General features: G+C 47.9%; 1 protein-coding gene across 1 annotated transcript in view; it reads left to right on the forward strand.

Moving 5' to 3' along the window:
- The window catches only part of erc1b (ELKS/RAB6-interacting/CAST family member 1b), a 178,326-nt gene that overhangs the window by 130,191 nt on the left and 28,135 nt on the right, over positions 1-20,000 (forward strand). Inside the window, 1 exon segment of the mRNA XM_077005321.1 lies at positions 8,847-8,948. Coding sequence (XP_076861436.1) covers positions 8,847-8,948 — 102 coding nt within the window.

Raw genomic sequence — 20,000 nt, forward strand, 5'->3', positions numbered from 1 at the left:
GGAATGTGAGAGAACGTGAGTGAGGGATGCTGGGATTGTATGGATCACATATGTATGTTTGTACCCTGTTCCGCCATGGCAGACGTCTTGAGGTGTCTCTGATCTGGAGGTGTTTGTGCGTCGGACTGTTTCACAGGTTTGTTTTGTAAGCTTTTTTTTCTTTATGGCACTACACCGATGCAAATAAAGGTACAGCATGCCGGGAGGCCTTTTCTATGTATTTCTCAGACTCGAGACCTTTTCCAACCTCTGCCTGTTTAGCGCTGCTGAGCGCGTTAGCACCCTCAGAGGAGAACGTCTCGCTCGGCAGCAGGCAGACACCCAGGTGCACGCTGCTTCAGCGATGGAACACGAGAAGAACCCGCCAAGAACACTGGCTGACCTCAGCATTACGTCCGCAGGGTTGAGGTTTTGGGCACCCCTGTATTTTCAGTGTTGTATCTAATGACCAGTCCTCCTATTTCCTCATCCACATAGAAGAGGAAATGACCTCAAGTGATTCAGACCAATTACTGTTTGCAGGTCCCCCGAGACGAAGCTTAGAAGTTGGGTTGAAGCTATCTAACCTCAGACTGAGAAACAGTGCTGGTTCCCACACATTCTGCTCTGAACTTAATAAATTCCATCCTGTCAGAAACTGCAACCTCGATGCCACCGTGTTGCCCCATTATCTGCCGCCCTGTCTCGCACCATCTGCTCCACATGGTTGTTGTCGGGGCCGTGGGTAGAGATGGTCCTCACAGGGCCACCGGACATGCTCGTTTTAGAGCACCCCTTTGAGAAAGAAAATCGCTTTGTCTCGCGGAGAACATAAAACTTCGAAATGTTCCAATGCTGCCAAGGCCACCACATTGTGGAAAAGCTAAAGATTGTGCATGCATACGCGCACACACACATGTCTGCGCACGCGTGTGTGTGTGCGTATGCATGCGCATGTGATTGTGTGCACAGATCCTTTGTGAGCCTGTATGTGTGTGTTTGCTCTTGTTTTTTGTGATCATGTTTGCGCATGTATGTATGAATGAATGTTCAATTTATATGTGTGTTTTGTGTCTACTTGTGATTGTGTATCTGCATGTGTTTGTGTGTTTACTTGTGATTGTGTATCTGAATGTGTTTGTGTGTTTACTTGTGATTGTGTATCTGAATGTGTTTGTGTGTGTACTTGTGATTGTGTATCTGAATGTTTGTGTGTATATGTGCATCAGTTCTGCCCAGAGAGAGAAACACTGTCCCTGTTTGAAAACATCCTAGTGGATGTTTTTCCACTAATGTTTGAAAACATTATTGTTATTGGGTTAAGCATGCAGGTGTTATTGGGTTAAACACATAGACGTTATTGGGTTAAACACATAGACGTTATTGGGTTAAACACATAGACGTTATTGGGTTAAACATGCAGACGTTATTGGGTTAAACACATAGACGTTATTGGGTTAAACACATAGACGTTATTGGGTTAAACACATAGACGTTATTGGGTTAAACACATAGACGTTATTGGGTTAAACACATAGAAGTTATTGGGTTAAACACATAGACGTTATTGGGTTAAACACATAGACGTTATTGGGTTAAACATGCAGACGTTATTGGGTTAAACACATAGACGTTATTGGGTTAAACACATAGACGTTATTGGGTTAAACACATAGACGTTATTGGGTTAAACACATAGACGTTATTGGGTTAAACACATAGACGTTATTGGGTTAAACACATAGACGTTATTGGGTTAAACACATAGACGTTATTGGGTTAAACATGCAGACGTTATTGGGTTAAACATGCAGGCATTTTTGAGCTGCAGGCGCCTCGCGGCCCAGCTGTGGCCAAAGTGATCACAGCCCTTAAATTAGAGCTCCAGGCCCTGGCACCAATGACAAGGAGGGGAAGAAAAGGAGCCGGTGGGGGAAAAGGTGGAGTGGGTGGTGTGGGTGGAGTACAAAAACATCGACAAGAACTCAGATCTAAGGCTGGTGCAGGATTGGTGAGCTTGATGTGGGGCACACTGTGAGGTCGGAGGTCATGGCTCTGTGGCCCCTGGACACAGGGCAGCACATACTGCCCATGCGGAGAGGGGCGGTTCCTGTGTTTGTGGAACACTGAAACTTCAGATCTTCTGCGGCTGGACGTCTGTTTGAGTTAGCTGTGCAAGTGGCCAGTGTGTGGCTCTGTGATCTTGATCTTGTTGATTGTGGTGAACTCTGGATAAGATCATTTCTTCAGACTTTACGCATTCTACTGTGTTCCTTGTTTATTTGGAAGAGCATGCAGGCTTGTGTGAGGCAGCTTGTCATAGTCTCACAAATGCAGTTTGTGTTAAGTTTTCTCACAGCGTTGGAACATAATTCTTTCACTTATTGTCCAAACGCCACTACAACGAACTTTCTCCTCTTGATGCCTGACATCTCTCCTTTGGTAAGTCTTCATTTGGTAATGTCCAGAAACATTAACCCTTTCCACACCTTCACTGTGTTGCTGGATAGTGTTTCTCTCTGTCTCGGTGTCTAGAGGGAAGCTAGAGCTGATGTCTCTAGTCTTACCTTCAGCAGGGTTCCATGTGGATGGAGATACACAGCATTGACACGTGTCCACGCACGGTCAAGTGTACACTTTGTTATGGGTATCTTCGTGTTGGTCCTGCGTGTGTCTCTGTTCTCTGGACGACCTTCTGCTCACGCCACTCTACACAACAAGCACCTCTAGATTTGAGGTGCACAGGAGCAAACCGAAATAAATAAATACATGAATTGAAGAGGGTGTGAAAAAACTGTGTGTTTTCTATATCAGGAGTGTGTGTTCCTTGAGACTCCTACTCCTCTCTTAGACATCTGAGTTGAGACACTGTGAAGGTCAGAACATGTAGCAATCAGCTCTAGTTTTTACACTAGGTAAGTAATACAACTGTTATTTTCAGGTATGTGAGGCTGGTTTTTGTGCCATCCAAATAGAATACAGTAGAGTAGGAAGAATAGAGTACATTAGAATAGAACAGAGTAAAATTATTATTTTGCAGCAGTGCATTGAAATTTAAGCTGCAGCAGCAAATTGTGCCTTACATTTACACAATAAAGAACTGTTCTTTTTATTAGTAAAGAAGTATGAAAATATTATTAGTTTACAGAAATTAGGAAAACTGCCCTTCAATCCACGAGGCCTTTTAGTAATGTAGCATAATCACAACATTTCAAAGGAAGACTTCTGTGAGCCCTGTTTTAAACCTCTTTTGTAAGGTCTTTAATAACATTTGATAACATTAATTCCAAATCACAAGTGCTATTGAGAAGTAGCTGTGAAAACTGCTTAATGTAAGTCAAGTTCACGGCCTGCTATAGCTGTTACGGTGATGTGTTCAAATATAACATCAGTCGCCAGTATCCTGGTTATAGTTGTAACCAGACATAAAATGTGTCAAGATGGGAGTCATTAAATATTCTATTTTAATTACTTTAACACAAAGTTCTTTGTAAATGCACAAAACCCTGTCAACATGATTTCTCTTCAAGGAGAGCTGCCTCCTGTGTGGGGGTCAGTGAGATAAATGTTAAGAAGACAGGACAGACCTTGCGGAGTGAGACGGTGACCTCTGTGTGGGTCAGAATGTGCAGTGGAGTGAGAGACGCTCTCACTGGGGTATTCCCACCTCCTATCACCCCAATTATGGGATTAACAAAAGGCTTTTGATACCGCTGTGAATTATGTGACACATTCAATAAGCACAAATCAGCACTCTTTCAATTTGCTCCCGTTTTTGTGACGTGACGTCAGCGTTTTTTCTCGGGCGGAGGGCTGAAGAAAACGATGACGCTGGAGATGTAAAATAATGGACAAAATGATTAGATTAAGTGAGCAGATGACTTCTCCAGTCGGTATGGAAACCAGAGACCCAAGGGCACTGTTTCTGCCAATTACAGAGAGAGAGAGAGAGAGAGAGAGAGAGAGAGAGAGAGAGAGGCTTAAGGTTTGCTTAGAGAAAATTTCAAAACATCGTACACAAACACACAGCTAATGGGAGAGAGGTGGGGTGACACGTGGTGAGAGGCAGGGTGAGATATGGTGAGAGGCGGGGTGAGGTGTGGTGAGAGGTGGGGTGAGGCAACCACATCACTCCCCTCCACACCTCCACCTTCTACACAACCACATCACTCCCCTACACACCTCCACCTTCTACACAACCACATCACTCCCCTCCACACCCCCACCTTCTACACAACCACATCACTCCCCTACACGCCTCCACCTTCTACACAACCACATCACTCCCCTCCACACCCCCACCTTCTACACAACCACATCACTCCCCTCCACACCCCCACCTTCTACACAACCACATCACTCCCCTACACACCCCCACCTTCTACACAACCACATCACTCCCCTCCACACCCCCACCTTCTACACAACCACATCACTCCCCTCCACACCCCCACATTCTACACAACCACATCACTCCCCTTCACACCCCCACCTTCTACACAACTACATCACTCCCCTCCACACCCCCACCTTCTACACAACCACATCACTCCCCTCCACACCCCCACCTTCTACACAACCACATCACTCCCCTCCACACCCCCACCTTCTACACAACTACATCACTCCCCTCCACACCTCCACCTTCTACACAACCACATCACTCCCCTCCACACCCCCACCTTCTACACAACTACATCACTCCCCTCCACACCCCCACCTTCTACACAACCACATCACTCCCCTCCACACCTCCACCTTCTACACAACTACATCACTCCCCTCCACACCCCCACCTTCTACACAACCACATCACTCCCCTCCACACCCCCACCTTCTACACAACCACATCACTCCCCTCCACACCCCACCTTCTACACAACTACATCACTCCCCTCCACACCCCCACCTTCTACACAACTACATCACTCCCCTCCACACCTCCACCTTCTACACAACCACATCACTTCCCTCCACACCCCCACCTTCTACACAACTACATCACTCCCCTCCACACCTCCACCTTCTACACAACCACATCACTCCCCTCCACACCCCCACCTTCTACACAACTACATCACTCCCCTCCACACCCCCACCTTCTACACAACCACATCACTCCCCTCCACACCCCCACCTTCTACACAACCACATCACTCCCCTCCACACCCCCACCTTCTACACAACTACATCACTCCCCTCCACACCTCCACCTTCTACACAACCACATCACTCCCCTCCACACCCCCACCTTCTACACAACTACATCACTCCCCTCCACACCCCCACCTTCTGCCAAACCTTTATCTGTGTTCGCAGCCTTAAGGATTTGAGCAGAAGCCAGACAAGTTAGGCTGGATTCTTGGATTCTTTACTCTACCTCCCCTTTATCCCCAACACACACACGTGCACCACTAAGACAAGGATCTGGTTTCCTGCTAAACTCTATCATATATGGATGTTTAAGGTTTCTCCAACTTCTTGCAGCCGAATATTTTGCTTCTGCTGGTCTACATTCTCTCTGTTACTGCTAATGTGCTGTCTCTCCCTCTGTTTCTCACCCCTGCACTCCCTCTCACTCTCTCAGCCCTGCGCACTCTCACTTTCTATCTCCCTCTCACTCCCTCACCCCTGCACACTCACTTTCTATCTTACTCTCACCCCTGCACACTCCTCATCTCTCTCACTCTCTTACCACTCTCTTACTTACTCTCTTGTGGGTTATACCTCATGTGTGTCTCATCAGTCTCATCCAAACCTGAGCAGAGCCCAGCAAAACCCTTATATCCCATATCCAGTGTCCGAGCACACAGTTCCTCAGCCTGGTTCTTGTAGCTTGTGTGGAGCATGAATACTCTGCCAAAATGGGTCACAGGTTTTAGTGGCTTACAGTCCGTGTGATGTCGACAGCCTCAGTGCAGGGGCACATGTGGACCTGTGCACCCAGCTGCCACCTGATGGCTGCCTTTTACCCCTCTCTCTCCGTCTTTTGCCCTCCCCATGAGGACCTCACCCACTCTTCTGGGTGTAGAACAGCCCTCTCCTGTTTTCCCAATGTGGGACATTTTGATACTCAACTTCTCTGCTTTGGTGGGAAGTGTTAAGAGTTGCAGAAAGATGAGATGCCTGTGGAAATGTAGATCACACAAATGGAAATTGAGGTTATTGAGGTATTTCTTTGTAAAACTAAAACTAAAACTGAGAAACTGTATAGACAAACTCCCCAGTATTAAATGTTTTGTAATAGTTTAATGAGACCTCAAACTAATAGAGCTGAAACAATTTAAATGAGCCACAGTTTCCTTAGACATTTCAACTGACCTGTCCAATTATTTATTCAATTGAGTTGAACATGCACAACGATTATGGCCATTATGCCATTATGGAGTTCACTTAGTTTAGATAACAGTGGTCAGTTAGTTTGGGTCAGGGTCAGTGGTAGTTCAAAGGTTAAAGGATTTCCCTTGTAGGTTGCCAGTTCAAACCATGTTGACTCTGTCCAGACCCTGATCATGACCCTTAACCCTCTAATTGTTTAAACTATATTCAGTCATAATTGTACATTGCTTTGGATAAGAACGTCAGCTAAGTGCCTTTAAAAAAAGGTCTTAAAGTGACAAAGGTTGACATATTGGTGTGCAGACACAAAACAGTGAAAATTGTATCACGATGTATTTGCTCCCATTCCTGCATATGCAGGTCTCTCTCTCCCTGAGGCAGGTGTGTGTCCCTCAGACTGCGTAGTCTTGCAGCTTGAAGGCTAACTGTTTATTCTCCATGTTTATTTTAAGTATGTATGTGTGCGCACTTACACACACACACACACACACACACACACACACACACACACACACACACACACACAGAGTAATTGAGTGAAGTGCGTCCGTGCTGGGAGAGCAGTGAACCAGCGGTCGCTGTCGTCTGTGCCGGCTCCTCTCTGCCCGTCTTGCCCACGTTTCCTCTCCCCTCCGCATCAACGTCTGGCTTTGTGCACGTTTTCCGCCGGCTCGTCCCGGGAGTCGGGAATTGTGTATAACAACTCTGAGAGCGTTATGCCGACTTCCCGAGCCCTCACCCAGATCCTAGACACTAACCCCCCAGAGCAGGTGGCACTGTAGTGGGAGGCCTGATTCTGCCTCGCAGCGCAGAGTGCAGACCTGAGCGTCTGAGTCTCTGTCTCACAGCTGTTTCACTGCAGCGGAAACCGCTGGTCTCTGAGGAGCTCTGGGAAGGTGCGAAGCTAGCGAGTGCAGGGTGTTGGAGGAGGAGGGGGGCGGAGGAGGAGGAGGAGGGGGTCCTCATTCACAGTTCCCTTTGATCTGGAACCAAGGGTCTTGTTAACAGACGGAAGATCTCTCACATGGAAAGGTTGTTGTTTGTTTTTTGTTGTTGTTGTTGTTTTATTTTGGTGCTTTTTGAGCGTGCTGAGTTTGAAGCTCGTGCGAGGGTCTTCCGGGTGCTCACGTGCGTACGCAGTGACGGTTCATCATCTCCATGTGCGTCTCTTAAACTCTCCCGCGAAGGCCGGTGAGACCACCCTGTCTGCCGCATGGCCGCTCTCTCGACCGGTCACACTCCAGCTCTGCACTACCGGTCTTCTCCACCGTCCACACGCCGCTGAAAACAAGACTGGGGCGCACAGGTGACGGAATCGCTTCTTCAATCTGGCCCAAACTCTGCCCAGTTTGCCCACTGAGCTCTAACGAGCGTGGACCGCGTGGAGGTCCGTCATCCCCGGGCCAGCAGCAGAAACAGCAGGGTGGAGAGAGAGCAGGGTGGAGAGATGAAGAGAGCAGGGAGATGGAGATCAGGATTTGGAGAGCCAAAGGGGGCAAGAAAACTAAACAGAGGGAGCCCAACCATCACATTCCAGGTGGGGTTGAGCGAGTAGGGAACTCCCCAGGTCCAGGAAGGGCGGGGCACGGCCTGGATTTCATTTGCCTTTAACATCTTATTCATTTCATGTCCGTGTTGTGGAGAGGCACAAGTGATGGTTGGCTTGCCAATATAAATCACACACACTGTTAGCTGTGGAAAATACACACAAGTCTCCGCGGTCCTGCCAGAGAGTCTCCGCTCATCTGATCCCCATCTAGAGAGATGACTCGGGTGATGCTCAGCATGTACACAAGTCCTGTGGCAGTATCACCGTAGTGTAAATAACAGGCTCCTGCAATAGTGCAGCACAACATTCTCACAGAGACCCAATCACAAACCCATCTGCTGGCCATTTATTGTCCATCGCTTATTTGAAGAGTGATTGGACATTTGCTTAATGACTTTGTGCATATTCATGTTAATGCATTCCCTCTGTCTGTCTCTCTCTTTCTGTCTGTCTCTCTCTGCCCTGTCTGCCTTTAACATTTTTTCCCTCCTTTTTCATGAGCTCTATGTACCCAAACGTGATGGTCACGTCCTTTCAGGGTGATGCTTGGGTTATGCCAAATGCTGAACCTGACTTAGCACCCTCACACACAGGATTTGTGTGTGTTGAGTTAGACTTGAGTTAGAATCTTGGGGATTTGAGTTTAGAATCAAAATCAGCTTTATTTATTGGGTGTGTTCCACATATGAGGAGTATATCATGAACCATACGCACTGCTGCACTGGTCTGTTTACAGGAGAGTGACCTACACATAAGTAGTAAAATGCAGCTGTTTTAAAATAGAAGTAAACTGGGACAAGGGCGACGCACATTGCTGGACTGAAGATGCCTGTGACGTTGTGCCAGTTGGTCAGAACTGGGCTTTAGGGTGGAGGGCCGTACAAAGTGTGTGTGTGTGTGTGTGTGTGTGTGTGTGTGTGTGTGTGTGTGTGTGTGTGGACTAAATAACTAATCTCTTCCTTTTCTCCTCTTCATTCAGACGCAGAATCGTATGAAGCTGATGTCTGATAATTATGAGGACGACCATCTGAAGGATTCCTCTCATCCTGACCAGTCTAATCACAAACCCTCTCCAGACCAGGTGAGTGAAGCACAGGCTGGTTCACACTGTCTAATTAGGACGACGTCTCTGGTCTGCCAGGACGACGCAGACGCAGTCGTCTTCTCTTCCCGTCTCTTTGGTGTTTGACTGGTCAAGATTAGACATGACAGGGTTATTTATGTCTAGCACTTCTCACACACAGCAGCAGTTCAAATCGCTTTACATAACAGCCTCTACGTAGATAAATAAAACAAGGGAATTCAATCGAAACATGCAATTAAAATCTCGATTTAAACTGAGCAAATTTCAAATAGATATTTTTTAAAATATTAATTAAAAGAAATGTTAAAAATTAATGCGCAGAGTTCAAATGCAACATGTAAACTGTTGAGATTAAAGATGAATAACACAAAGAATTAAGAAGTCAGATAAATGTGTGTGTGTGTGTGTGTGTGTGTGCGCGTGTGCCTCCTCTACCCCACACACACACTCAACCCCTTTGCCCCTCACACACTCAACCCCTCTGCCCCTCACACACACTCCGCCTCCTCTGCCCCTCACACACACACAGCCTCCTCTGCCCCTCACACACACACAGCCTCCTCTGCCCCTCACACACACACAGCCTCCTCTACCCCTCACACACACACACAGCCTCCTCTACCCCTCACACACACACACAGCCTCCTCTACCCCTCACACACACACAGCCTCCTCTACCCCTCACACACACACAGCCTCCTCTGCCCCTCACACACACACACAGCCTCCTCTACCCCTCACACACACACACAACCTCCTCTACCCCTCGCACACACACACAGCCTCCTCTACCCCTCACACACACACACAGCCTCCTCTACCCCACACACACACACAGCCTCCTCTACCCCACACACACACACAGCCTCCTCTACCCCTCACACACACACAGCCTCCTCTACCCCTCACACACACACAACCTCCTCTACCCCTCACACACACACACAACCTCCTCTACCCCTCACACACACACACAGCCTCCTCTACCCCTCACACACACACACACAGCCTCCTCTACCCCTCACACACACACACAGCCTCCTCTACCCCTCACACACACACACAACCTCCTCTACCCCTCACACACACACACAACCTCCTCTACCCCTCACACACACACAGCCTCCTCTACCCCTCACACACACACACAGCCTCCTCTACCCCTCACACACACACACAGCCTCCTCTACCCCTCACACACACACACAGCCTCCTCTACCCCTCACACACACACAGCCTCCTCTACCCCTCACACACACACAACCTCCTCTACCCCACACACACACACAGCCTCCTCTACCCCTCACACACACACAGCCTCCTCTACCCCTCACACACACACACAGCCTCCTCTACCCCTCACACACACACACAGCCTCCTCTACCCCTCACACACACACACAGCCTCCTCTACCCCTCACACACACACAACCTCCTCTACCCCACACACACACACACAGCCTCCTCTACCCCTCACACACACACAGCCTCCTCTACCCCTCACACACACACAACCTCCTCTACCCCTCACACACACACACAACCTCCTCTACCCCTCACACACACACAGCCTCCTCTACCCCTCACACACACACACAACCTCCTCTACCCCTCACACACACACACAGCCTCCTCTACCCCTCACACACACACACAGCCTCCTCTACCCCTCACACACACACACAGCCTCCTCTACCCCTCACACACACACACAGCCTCCTCTACCCCTCACACACACACACAGCCTCCTCTACCCCTCACACACACACAACCTCCTCTACCCCTCACACACACACAGCCTCCTCTACCCCACACACACACACAGCCTCCTCTACCCCACACACACACACAGCCTCCTCTACCCCTCACACACACACAGCCTCCTCTACCCCTCACACACACACACACAGCCTCCTCTACCCCTCACACACACACACACAGCCTCCTCTACCCCTCACACACACACAACCTCCTCTACCCCTCACACACACACACACAGCCTCCTCTACCCCTCACACACACACAACCTCCTCTACCCCTCACACACACACAGCCTCCTCTACCCCTCACACACACACACAGCCTCCTCTACCCCTCACACACACACACAGCCTCCTCTACCCCTCACACACACACACAACCTCCTCTGCTGCTCTTTCGGTTCTGCTGTGATTGTGTTTCCCTTGTTTCTGAAGCCCTGACTGTGTGTAATGTTTGATTTATCCCTGAAGGCCCTGTCTGGGTTTACAAGGGAGTCGTTATGGCCAAACATGAGCAACAGGAAATTACATCTTTCACATCCTATAAAACACAGCTCCTCTACTATTATTATTTCATATTAGGGCGCCTAAAATCATCTGAGTGCACCACACACACACACGCATACACACTCACTACTTCACTCTTGAATGCCCTACATGGTCTTGTGCTTCATTCATAGTCACTGAATGTATTTATAGGATGTATTGTTGTTTGTTTGTAATATAAGGATAAATATATAATAGAATAATTATCTGGCATTAAGCTCTTTCCTATTACATGACTATCACTAGTTAAGGTTGATGGGGGCCTTATATAGTGACAGTGTGAGGACTAAAAAAAAATCTCATCCTCAAATAAGAACACAACTCTAATAAGACCACTACTCATATAAGAACACAACTCTAATAAGACCACTACTCATATAAGAACACAACTCTAATAAGACCACTACTCATATAAGAACACAACTCTAAAAAGCCAGCTACTCGAATAAGAACAGAACTCTAATAAGACCGCTACTCAAATAAGAACACTAATAAGACTGCTACTCAAATGAGAACACAACTCTAATAAAGCCGCTTCTCAAATAAGTGAGTCTCACTCCTCAGTCTCTGTCATCACAATATTAATATAGAAACACACACAGACAACACCGCGTAGACTGTTAAGAGTCATCAGGATTCATTACAGGTGTTTCCACAGCCACCCAGAGAAGATGCAGCCACAGCACGTGTGTTAGTGTCCTGCTGTGACTCTTCTGCACCCGTTTTCACACCTTCACTTAGGGTTCACACTTTGGCCAAGTATTTAGTCCCCCTTTCCAGTTCGTCAGTGAAAATGTGCTGTGTGTTCTTGTTCTGTTTAATGCTACAGATGTCAGTCAGTAGTGGATTAGTTGAATATGAAACTAATCAGTATCCCACCTGGCCTTTGTCTCACCTACTAACGGACTCTTCCTTCTAATCCCATGCTGCCTTGGATGATCTGTGCACTCATTTTCAACCAATAGGACGATGAGGAGGGCATTTGGGCATAGCCAGTCAGATGCCCTCTTGCTGCCATTTTGTTCAGACGGGTGAGAAACCTTCAGTGGCAAATTCAATTCAGTCAATTTTCATTTCCTTTTTTTTCCCCCTCATCATTTTGCACCTTTCCTGCCCTCTCTACGCCATGGTCATTATGGCGTTTGGTGTCCTTTGTTATCTCTGTGCTTTGACGTCTTTTTGTATGGTTATCCTGTTGTTTTGTCTTCCATATTTTCACGTGCTTTGGCTTCAGTCTGCGCTGTTCTTTTCCTTCGTGATGTGGGTGTAAATGTTCGTGTCCAACACTCGTTCTGATTGGTTGGTGTGCAGTGGGCCTGTGAGCTGCGTTGGTAAACACACTGTCATTGTGATGTCACAATTTGACATTCCTGCTAATAGTTAGAGAACGCTTCCTTCACATTATTCCAGGCATTCTTTCTAGGACTTTTATGTCTATTGCAAGGACACACAGCCTCATCACAGCATCTGTCACCAAGGAGACCGTGTGCTCTCCCATAATTCTCTGAACTTTGATTCATAATTGTCATCACAAAGACAGCTCAGTATTTGTTTTTATTCCATTCTCATTTTACACAGACAGCTTTAATGCAAATCAACCCATCTACCATTCTTCTGCCAAAACAACAACAATGTTCTCATATACATTTTTGCACTGACAGTTTTGATGGATGGTTCTGAGGAAGCAGATAGACAGTTCTGTGCATGCGAGAAGCACATGTTCCATTAATGTGACACACACACACACACACACACACACACACACACACACACACACACACACACACACACATCTCGCGCCTCTCGGCCACCCAAGATATCACTATATTACACTGGCTGGTGTTAAATACACATTTACTTTGCTAACAGTAATTCATTCTAAGCTAAAGGAGTCCAGCCACTGCTGCATGACCAGTTCCATGTAGAAACTCTCCGGTGCAGTGTGTGCAGGTAGCTGATAGAAATGGATGGAGCACCAAGAAAAGGAACATTGTAGTTCTTTCTGTCTTTACCTTTCTTTCTTTCTTTCCTTCTTTTTTTCTTTCATTCTTACTTGTGTCTAATACGGCTCCTTATATCAGCAGTGTTAAATTTCAGGTAACAACTGGCCCCTCTATGTATGTCTGCACTTCATCCGGCTGTCTCAAAGAACCTGCTGAGCTGAATCCTAAAATGATGCTCAGAATTACATTTCTGTCACTCCTGTGGCCTCCCGCTTTGAGTATGTATTATGAAGAAAATTTCGATCTTCGTTGGTCATATGACTTCAGGAAACGTGTAATGACGTCCACCATGAAGATCCAGAACCCCAGGCTTCATTGTCAAAGCCAACACAAAGAGAAACCGTAGGCTGCGAGCTGTGCTGCAGATGTGGAGTTTGCATGCTGAGAGCCGTGATTAGGCCGGGCGATCGTTTCCTTATTGATGGAGGTCTCCACTTGGTTGTAGGCTCTTCAGTCTTATTGAAATTGCTGGTCTTCCGGCACAGAAACCCATCAAGTTCAAACCTGGAAGCAGCTGTTGACTTGTGATGAGTGGTGGTGTGTCTGGGAAGTGTGTTGGGTCTCCAGTATGAATGTGTGCGCAGAGTGTGTTCTGCACTGGGCCTTTGATGCGTTTCCAGGCCAGTGTTCTGTAGTGGCCTTGTCTGCATTCACTCAGATTTATGTGTGTGATTTTCTGTTGGCCAACAGCTGCTTTTTTGTTTGTGGTTTTGTCATTGCTGTTAGTGGTGGTGTTGTTATTGTTGTGGTTGTTGTTGTTTACCAGAGATGGTTCTAAAGTTTCACAATTTGAATTTATTTATAAATGACCATTAACTGGTCTGTTTAAACCTATTAAAATAGCTCTCCTTCATGTATCACAAGATGCAAACAAAATTCATTAAAACTGTCTCAAATCCAATGTAGTAATAAAAATAATCCTGGTACTACAAAACTTTTTGTTTTGTGAAGCCCAGAACATGTCAACCAGTCATCTGGTTTGTTTGTGTTTGTTCGAGGTTGATGCACTTCCCACATATTTGAGAGGGAAGTGATCTAGTTATGGATCCTGGATTCCGTTTCTCTTCCAAACATGGAACCGTGGTGCTGGTGGTGTATACGGGCTGGAGGGTTACTCCACCATAGTGCTGGTGGTGTATACGGGTTGGAGGGTTACTCCACCGTGGTGGTGTATACGGGTTGGAGGGTTACTCCACCGTGGTGCTGGTGGTGTATACGGGTTGGAGGGTTACTCCACCGTGGTGGTGTATACGGGCTGGAGGGTTACTCCACCGTGGTGGTGTATATGGGCTGGAGGGTTACTCCACCGTGGTGGTGTATACGGGCTGGAGGGTTACTCCACCGTGGTGGTGTATACGGGCTGGAGGGTTACTCCACCGTGTGGTGTATACGGGTTGGAGGGTTACTCCACCGTGGAGCTGGTGGTGTATACGGGTTGGAGGGTTACTCCACCGTGGTGGTGTATTTGGGCTGGAGGGTTACTCCACCGTGTGGTGTATACGGGTTGGAGGGTTACTCCACCGTGGAGCTGGTGGTGTATACGGGTTGGAGGGTTACTCCACCGTGGTGGTGTATTTGGGCTGGAGGGTTACTCCACCATGGTGGTGTATACGGGCTGGAGGGTTACTCCACCGTGGTGGTGTATTTGGGCTGGAGGGTTACTCTACCGTGGTGGTGTATATGGGCTGGAGGGTTACTCCACCGTGGTGTACCCCAGCTGCTGTTGGTCTCACAGTGAGGTTTCTTCAGGTCCTATTTGGGCTTCAGTCAGCTTCCACACATGAAGTCAGTGGTTTCTTTTGTCACCACCAAGATTGAGAGTGACTCACGTTTTGAGACCGAGCTGGAAAGCAAGTGAGCACACGAAACAGAGCGGTAATGACGACTCAGTCAGTCTGTCACCTCACGCTGGCAGTTCTAGACATTACTAAACGCTTGGACAGTGCGATCCTATGGAAAACTGAAGCGATTTCATGTGCTTGGCCATCATTTGTTGCTAGGGTCAGTGGGTACTCATCCCTCTGGACTGAGGGACGTTTGCCCTCTGCTAAAGCTGTCTCATAAGCATATCCATCCACCACTTACCCACATGAAAATGTTTCCCGTCCGGCTGTCAAGGAACATAGACTCCTCTGCTGACTTGGTGTGTAGTTTTTTTTTTTTCTGTGAGAAAATGGCCCAATGGTTACAAAGGGAGCATTTTAACAGCTCCGTTATAGTCATTAATATAAAGTAAAAAATGCCTGTTTTTTTTTTTTCTCTGGATTCATATTTGTAATTGTGTTGTTTATCCCGGTTTATTCTCTTTCGCCTTTGTGGGACCAGTCCAAGTGTGTATAATTATGTTAAAATTGGAAACACATGGTGGAGGGGGAAATGCAGGGGGTCACTGTTCAAACATTCCTGCTTCCATATGATTTCAATATAAAAACTGGCCTCTGGCATTTGCCTAGTGTAGACAGTAGAGTGGACGGCACTGGGGCCCTCGGTGAGGATGGAGTTTCCAGGGGCGCGAGGCAGAGTTTGGGGATGCACCGATCCCCCTCCCTCACCTGGAGGACACTGGCAGTGGCCCTAATGACTGGATCGCCTATTTCCTTGAGCCAGGAGAACGGACTCGTTCATGATGTCGTCTAAAACGGCAAATTTAATGGGGAAGTAATGGACTCGCCATCATACAGAACCAGCACTCCAATCAGGCAGCTGACAGACATCAGTAAATTTGACCCAAGAGTTGCAGAACACACAGTGCTTTATCTGATCTGTAATCTGAAGCGCGTACTCCGTCTGATGACAGATTGATGACAGTCCACGCTGAATTGGATGGTTTAATCCAACCGTGTGGTCAGAGGACTCTCCCAAACAGCAGAGGTTGGTTTCAACCTCACCGGAGACCGTGGACTGTGAAGTAAAACTCCAGTGATGTCATGTGGGATGAGCTCACATGAGAGGGCCCACAAGTGCAGGGTAGAAACACAATGGCCCTCTATTCTCTCAGCGCTCAGATCCACAGCTCTCCCCGCGGGATCCTGGGAAGGGACCCCTGGTTAACATCAGTCAGACTCAGCCAGCCCTGTCACTCCTGTTTTAGCAAATTGCCTCTGCAACAGCTTGTGTGTTTTCCCATAGAGCAACGGTGTGGTCCTCGGCCAAGTCGGGCAGAGATGGTGCGAGCGTGCGTGCGTGTGTGTTTGTGTGTGTGTGCGTGTGTGTGTGCGCGCGCGTGTATTGATGCATGTACATTGCATTGCCACATTTCAGGAGTTAATTTTTTATCTCTGTGAACATTCTGTTTTCAAGTCGTTCAGATTTCCAGCCTGCGTCTATAAATAACAGAGAAATCCATTCACAAGCTCCAAGGGTGATCTTTATCTCCTTAATCACATGACAAAGTGGAGCAAGATTTGGTCTGCATCCTCCTCAAAACCCTCCTCCTCCTCCTCCTCCTCCTCCTCCTCCTCCTCCTTCTCATGTTCAGCTTCCGGAATTCACACACTGAAGCTCAGTGCTTTGATGTGCATCTTCCTCCTCCTGACTTCATTCCTTCTCTTCCTCCTCCCACTCGCCCATATTTTGCCCTCTCTCATCCTCGGGCGTAAAGATGCTTTTGTGTTGGGTTGTGTCGGCCCTGGTCTGCTCATGAGCAGAGTGTGTACTGCTCTTTAGAGGCTTGGGGCTTGGTATCCCAGAAAGCACCTCCACTATCATAGGATGTACTCATCACCTGAGCTTTGCCTGCCTAGTTTGTGAACTAAGAAGGCAGTGAAGATGCAGGCACCCAGTGCAAGTCCACTGCTCTGAAGATCTGGGATAGAAAAATTAGTGTTTGTTTTTTCATCCTTGTTTGCTTTGTCCTGACTCTGTGTCCATGTAGTCAGGCTTGGCCAGCAGAGCCCATAAATCCGCAGCACTGATTTGAGACATGCGTCAGCGGGACGGGTCCAGCTGTGGGGTTTTCACAAACACGTCAGTACAATTGTGATTCGATTTTTTTTTGCCTTTCAAGAGCTTGATAATTGTGGAATCATGCATTATAAATAATCCTATCAAAACAAGTCAGTTAGCCAGGCCTCTCCTCGGTGAAATGAGGGGCTCAGGGGGACACCGCCCCCCTGCACAGAGGGGAGACACCGCCCCCCCCTGCACAGAGGGGAGACACCGCCCCCCCTGCACACTCGCAGCAGACGGGTCTGCAGGAACCTCTGCTAGGCTGCATGGTACTGGCTCACTGGGACGTTCCTCCTGCACATTAGGAATAGAAAGCTAGAAATAAATGAACCATGAAATCGTCCAGTGGAAAATAACACCCCCCCCCCCCCACCCACCCAAATTAGGCCTGCGTGCCTATGTTGTAGAGGGTGATCCATGATAACACAGCTGTGTGAGCTGTTTGAACTGTTTCTCAACTGTTTGTTAAAAGAGAGAGAGACGGAGACTAAGAATGAAACACTGCATAATTCCATAGTATTCTCAGTGTATGGGAGACGAATTATAACTGGGTTATGACACCTTACACTACTACTAAACCTTCATGAAAAAGTGTTGAGGTGAAGAGTAGCCAAAGTGTGCCAGAAAAATATCCCCCACACAATTGCACCACCACCAGCAGCCTGAACCGTTGATACAAGGCAGGATAGATCCATGCTTTCATGTTGTAGACGACAAATTCTGACCCTTCCATCCAAATGTCAGTTGGACATGTGTACCTAATAAAGTGGCCGGTGAATGTATACGTAAAAAGATATATGTAAATAAGTAAGTAAGACTTTATTTATATAGCACTTTTCCAGAGTAACTCACAAAGGGCTTTACAGAAATACATACAAATAAAATACAATTAAATGTGTATCATCCAAGTAAATGTGTATTATCTAGTCTTGGTTATGCTTACTGCATGGCTGTGATTTTTCTGCGTGGTTTAAATCTGTGTGGAAGAGGTGTGGTTGTGAAATTCTAAGGACTACCAGTGACCTGCTTAGACACCCCCCCCCCCCCCCCCCCCCCAAAAAAAAAAAAAAAAGCTGTTTGGTTTGGTCTGCCCTTTCATGTGTCAGCCACACTGTGCACCATCAATAAGTGGAGGGGGGGTGTGTTTTGTGTGTGCGTTTGTGTGCAGTGTATGAATAAAACACAGATAATGTTCTCATTTCCATCATTCTGCACACACACACACACACACACACACACACACACGGTCTATGGTACCCGTGAGTCCTCAGCAGTATGTCGCTAGGCTCTGATGCTTTGCAGACCTATACCTGGGAGGCCCAGCGCTGTGTAAGCCGGCACTGTGCGGACGCTGCTGGCCTGATTCAGGCCTGATAGGCCTGATTCAGACCAGAGCCCCGCCCCCTCTGTGCAGGCGCACCCCGAAATCTCTCAGCTCATTTAACACTTAACCATCCATGGACACACACACACTGGAGGTGGAGAGGGATGGAGATAAAAGCAGCACTCCAGCGTTATGGCTTATGTCTTATGTTGCTTACCCTCCCCTCTTTCTCTCTCTATCTTCTTCCCTCTCTCCAGCTCTTCCTTTCTCCTCAACTCCCCCCTCTCTCTCTCTCTTCTTCCCTCTCTCCAGCTCTTCCTTTCTCCTCAACTCCCCCCTTCTCTCTCTCTCTCTTCTTCCCTCTCTCCAGCTCTTCCTTTCTCCTCAACTCCCCCCTTCTCTCTCTCTCTTCTTCCCTCTCTCCAGCTTTCTTTCTTCTCAACTCCCCCTTCTCTCTCTCTCTCTTCTTCCCTCTCTCCAGCTCTTCCTTTCTCCTCAACTCCCCCTTCTCTCTCTCTCTCTTCTTCCCTCTCTCCAGCTCTTCCTTTCTCCTCAACTCCCCCTTCTCTCTCTCTTCTTCCCTCTCTCTAGCTCTTCCTTTCTCCTCAACTCCCCCTCTCTCAATCTCTTCTTCCCTCTCTCCAGCTCTTCCTTTCTCCTCAACTCCCCCCTTCTCTCTCTCTCTCTCTTCTTCCCTCTCTCCAGCTCTTCCTTTCTCCTCAACTCCCCCCTCTCTCAATCTCTCTTTTTCCCTCTCTCCAGCTCTTCCTTTCTCCTCAACTCCCCCCTCTCTCTCTCTCTTCTTCCCTCTCTCCAGCTCTTCCTTTCTCCTCAACTCCCCCCTCTCTCTCTCTCTTCTTCCCTCTCTCCAGCTCTTCCTTTCTCCTCAACTCCCCCCTTCTCTCTCTCTCTCCTTCCCTCTCTCCAGCTCTTCCTTTCTCCTCAACTCCCCCTCTCTCTCTCTCTTCTTCCCTCTCTCCAGCTCTTCCTTTCTCCTCAACTCCCCCCTCTCTCAATCTCTTCTTCCCTCTCTCCAGCTCTTCCTTTCTCCTCAACTCCCCCCTTCTCTCTCTCTCTTCTTCCCTCTCTCCAGCTCTTCCTTTCTCCTCAACTCCCCCCTTCTCTCTCTCTCTTCTTCCCTCTCTCCAGCTTTCTTTCTTCTCAACTCCCCCTTCTCTCTCTCTCTCTCTTCTTCCCTCTCTCCAGCTCTTCCTTTCTCCTCAACTCCCCCCTCTCTCTTCTTCCCTCTCTCCAGCTCTTCCTTTCTCCTCAACTCCCCCCCCTCTCTCTCTCTGTCTCTCCCTCTCCTCCACTCCCCTACTTAACTCTTCTACTTTGTCTTCATTCTTCCCTTTCTGTCTCTCTCCCTCTGGTCTACCTTCCCTCCATCTCTCTCTTCCTCTCTCTCCTCCTCCTCCTCCTCTCGGGCTCATGTTGTGTCCCTCACTCTGGAGAGGACGCGTCTACC

Source organism: Brachyhypopomus gauderio, chromosome 5 (genome assembly GCF_052324685.1).
Source record: "Brachyhypopomus gauderio isolate BG-103 chromosome 5, BGAUD_0.2, whole genome shotgun sequence".
NCBI lineage: Eukaryota > Metazoa > Chordata > Actinopteri > Gymnotiformes > Hypopomidae > Brachyhypopomus > Brachyhypopomus gauderio.